The 4304-nt window shown below is 36.6% G+C and overlaps 1 protein-coding gene across 2 annotated transcripts in view; it reads right to left on the minus strand.

The window, feature by feature from the left end:
• SLC4A7 (solute carrier family 4 member 7) overlaps nucleotides 1–4304 on the minus strand; it is a 100526-nt gene that overhangs the window by 69251 nt on the left and 26971 nt on the right. For both annotated transcript variants that reach the window (XM_019508780.1, XM_019508781.1), the window contains exons 3-4: nucleotides 2219–2357; nucleotides 1185–1345 (exon numbers count right to left, since the gene is read on the minus strand). In XM_019508780.1, coding sequence (XP_019364325.1) covers nucleotides 1185–1345; nucleotides 2219–2357 — 300 coding nt within the window. The remainder of the gene's footprint in view (nucleotides 1–1184; nucleotides 1346–2218; nucleotides 2358–4304) is intronic.

A 4304-nucleotide genomic window follows, 5' to 3' on the forward strand; every position in this document is an offset into this window, starting at 1 on the left:
TGAAGCTTTACAAGAGGACTTTTAGTGTGTTTTACCACTAAGAATGATTGTACAGACAACCTAGCAAACAGCTTACATAAAACCATTTTAATATGACAGCTGACAATGGTTTCCAAACTAAATGACCAACTCTACAACTGCAGATGTTTATTTATTTTCAGAGAAGGCTACATATTCAGCTTATACAGCACGGAGCCAAAAAAAAAACCCCACCATAGCAACCTCTTGCTATTGTTTCTGTTGCACAAACCTTCCTGAACCTCCCAATAGCTCTTCTGCCTGGGAGAAATGTTTTAATATTGCCCAAGTTATATATCAACAAGACCCATTTGTATTTAATTCACTAAGGAAGCCAGACAATCTCTCTGAATCTATACACACTGTAGATTCACCCAAAAAACAAGTTGCCTTTTGGGTTTACCATGTGGCATACATGGATATTCTCCCAAATTAGATTCACTCCTATGATATTTAGTCTCTGTAGCTAGCATGAAGCTGGCTTCAGTTTTGTCATTTTCATATCTGTGTATATCATAGTGTTTGATATAAATATACATTTATAATGTCATGATGCAACTGGAAGATAATCAAGTGATGCATTCAGCACATAAGGCATTGTCTGCATGTAATGGGGAAAGTCAATTCCCAACAGAGGCAACTGAGATGACCCTCCAGACAGAGGAGCTCCAGGTATCAGAAAAACAAGAACTTTCTGGAGAACCTGACACATCAGCGATGACATTCAACAAAACTACAAAAAAATAAATAAATAAATAAATAAATAAATCAAGAAACACTGAACGAATATCAACAGTTAAGATTAGCTGAGTAGAGGTTACAGGAGCACAACATAAAAATTATCCATAAAATGTTCTTCTGATGAAGTGTAAATTCCTGCAGAAAACTGAAATGCAGTACACAACCATACATTAAAATAAAGCCAACCAACAGGTCTGATCCCACCACCTCTAATCAAGAAAGACTCCCACTCAAATCAGTGGCACCCATTTGAATAAATTTTGAAGGATCTGATCCTGAAAAATAAAGAAAAATTGTAGCAACTTGTAAATATACCACTTCATTTGTTCTTTTGTCTTCTAGAACATAAATGTGTTAGTTTTACATTACACATCTTTACATCAAACTTTACAACCTGAGAATTTTTTTTTCAAAGAAGTGCCAACCTGCTATTTCGTCTAGTGTGTTTGCCCTCATGTCCAACATAACCGTCCCATTTAGAATACAGCTTCTCAGTTCAAAGAGACTGTGCAGAGACAGAGTTGCCACGTACGGTTTGCTCCATCGATCACCACCATCTTCAACATCCTCTTCAAATTTTAGCCACCTAAAATGGAAATAGCTATGTACTTATGTTTCTGCTGGGAGGACTACCTAATGAGCCCCTCTATCCATGTACCACAGAACAAACACACACCCACTTACATATATCCTCCTTCATTCTGTCCTATGCTCCCTTTACATCCCTATGCTCTGAGCTCATTTTTCCCTATCATCTTTTCCCACACTGAACTACCTTTTTCATGCTGTTCCTTATACATGAGACAATGTGCCTGTATCCAGGCACCAAGCATGATTAACCAGACAGCCTTCAACAAACTACTGGATTTATATTCATCAAAATGTAGGCTGCAGATTTGAGTCCAAATCTAAACTAAAATGCATTTTAAAAAGCAGCATGCCTATCTACAATGCTTTATATTTAAGTGTTTTTAGGTAGCATTTATTAAAATTATGACAGCTACAGAGTTAAGCATTCAGGCCGGAAAAATGCCAGATTCAGAGGTCCACATAAACAAACAGACACTACGCAATCTTGGTAGTGTTGGAGTGTTGCTGTAGCTGTGATGATCCAGGAATGGTACAAGGGAAAAGGATATTTGTGGGTGGTATCTTTTATTGGACGAACTGTATGGTTGGAACAGACTTAGACCAGGTTTCAAATGCAAGATATTCTTCATCATTACGAAGAATGCATTCAAAAGCCGGTCTAACTCTATCCCAAGCATGCAGCTGAATTGGCCCACTAAAAAGATTTTACCCACAAATATCCTTGCTGCTCATGCTATGCAATTTTGTAATTAAACACTATACTACATATTCACAAGGAAGCCATTAAACTCTACTCTGGCACTGATTTCCCAGGATACTGCAAAACATAACATAGTTGTGGGGTAGAATATCCATGTTTTGGGATTACCTGGCTGTTTCTTTCCATTCACATTCTCCCCCATCTCTGAAGCAAAGTTCATCCATTTCAGTGAAGAGATCATGAGGAATGTGTTCTTCATCATCATCCTCAGTACCCAGAATAAACTGCACTCGTTGGGATGGGGTATCTTTATGGAAATAAAACAACAGTTCAATAAACAGTACAAGGTATTAACTGCTTAACCTTCTTCATGCTTCTCATAAAATCAAGTTCATACTCAAAAAAGAGAAGCGGTCTTAGTATCGCATTTACAAGTGAAATAGGTATATTATATACTTTTTTCTCTTCAAAGAAAAACATTGTTAGACAGCTGGGACAGAGAAAAATAGGCCCCAGGAGATAAATAGTGCAACTTTTAAAATAGTTACCCTTAGAAACACAGATGGTTAAGGTTGGAAAAACATTTTTGTGCATGTTTGTTTCTATAATGTGCTCCCAGAGATTAACAAAGCCAAGATGCTACTATTTTTTTCCCCCAAGTTGCTGCTCTGGGCATGCACAAGAGGAATCGCAGGAATTAATACATCTGTCTTATTGTACTGTTGGAGGATTCTAACGTAAGCTAATAAAACTACTGATATCCTGTAACAGCTAAAAGGTTAAAAGAAATATGGTATCAGAGGAAGCATTATATTTTTCATGTATATATTAGATTTTCTACGGTTTATAGTACAATGGTCCCCTGACTTTGATTGGAACAAAAATAATATGTGCTACATTAAATAACAGGCATCAATCAGAATAGTCTGTTTTAAGCACTTTTATTGGTTGTAGTTACCTACATTGCCACACAAACACCCGATCTGTTTCTCGTGAAGACTTGCCCTATAACTACTAATCTGCAAGAAATCCATAAGTTAAGTTGCACTGAAGACTAAAAATGAATTTGTGTATTCTACATAGTCTCCTGATCATTCATAAATACAGCACAAGTGATCAGGAGACTATCTAGAATACACAAATTCATTTTTTTACTCTTTGAGAATCCTCAAAGACAATTCTTGAAAAAAAGTTCTCCAAATTAAAAGTTCCTATTGATAGTCTTTTTAAAAAAGATGATGTTTTTCTTACAATAACGAGCATTAATTTTCATTTAAAATACAAAGTTTAGATAGTTCAATACAAAAACCTATATACAAAAATATTAAGGCTGAAACCTACATAAGAAAGTCTGTCTGCACAACCTTAATGCAATTCCACTGAGTACATGTATTATGCTACAGCCTTTAATTGCATCAGTCTAATTTACTGAACCCTGTTCAAGCCCCACACTTAATTTTCTCATGGGTTTTTCTAGTGGCTCACCACTACTAAACGACTGTTTCACAAACTTCATGATGGTTCTGGTGTCAATGGATGATTAAATCGAGGCACAGACCAGTGTTAAACAAATTAATTCTAGCATCCAACTGGGAACTGACTGATCATTTAGAATTCATCAAGTGTAACCCTTCATATGTTTAAAATACAATTCCCAGTGACCTCAGTTACAGCCAGGTGTGCTCAGCATGGCTGCAAATCCAGTCCAAGAATCATAAGCTGGGTGTCTACAACTTAAAAGTTTGGTTTAAGTAATTTAATTAACAATACTTAGGAGCTCTGGATCTGGCAAGGGTAGTGTACAGACATCTAGAGAGCATTCAGCTTTCCTAAACCATGAGACAGTGAGGAAAAGATTGTATGACCACTCAATCAAAGATTATCATATGCACAAGAGAGAGGAATTAAATGTTGCATTTTTGGGTAGTGTACAGACATCTAGAGAGCATTCAGCTTTCCTAAACCATGAGACAGTGAGGAAAAGATTGTATGACCACTCAATCAAAGATTATCATATGCACAAGAGAGAGGAATTAAATGTTGCATTTTTGGGTAGTGTACAGACATCTAGAGAGCATTCAGCTTTCCTAAACCATGAGACAGTGAGGAAAAGATTGTATGACCACTCAATCAAAGATTATCATATGCACAAGAGAGAGGAATTAAATGTTGCATTTTTGGGTGTTTAATTTTGGAAGGAAGCAAATTTCATCATACAACTGTACCAAAATCCCCAGTTTTGGGGGGGGGGGTG

The sequence above is a fragment of the Gavialis gangeticus genome, unplaced genomic scaffold, assembly GCF_001723915.1.
Source record: "Gavialis gangeticus isolate Ggan-Ray unplaced genomic scaffold, GavGan_comp1, whole genome shotgun sequence".
In the NCBI taxonomy this organism is placed as follows: Eukaryota; Metazoa; Chordata; order Crocodylia; family Gavialidae; genus Gavialis; species Gavialis gangeticus.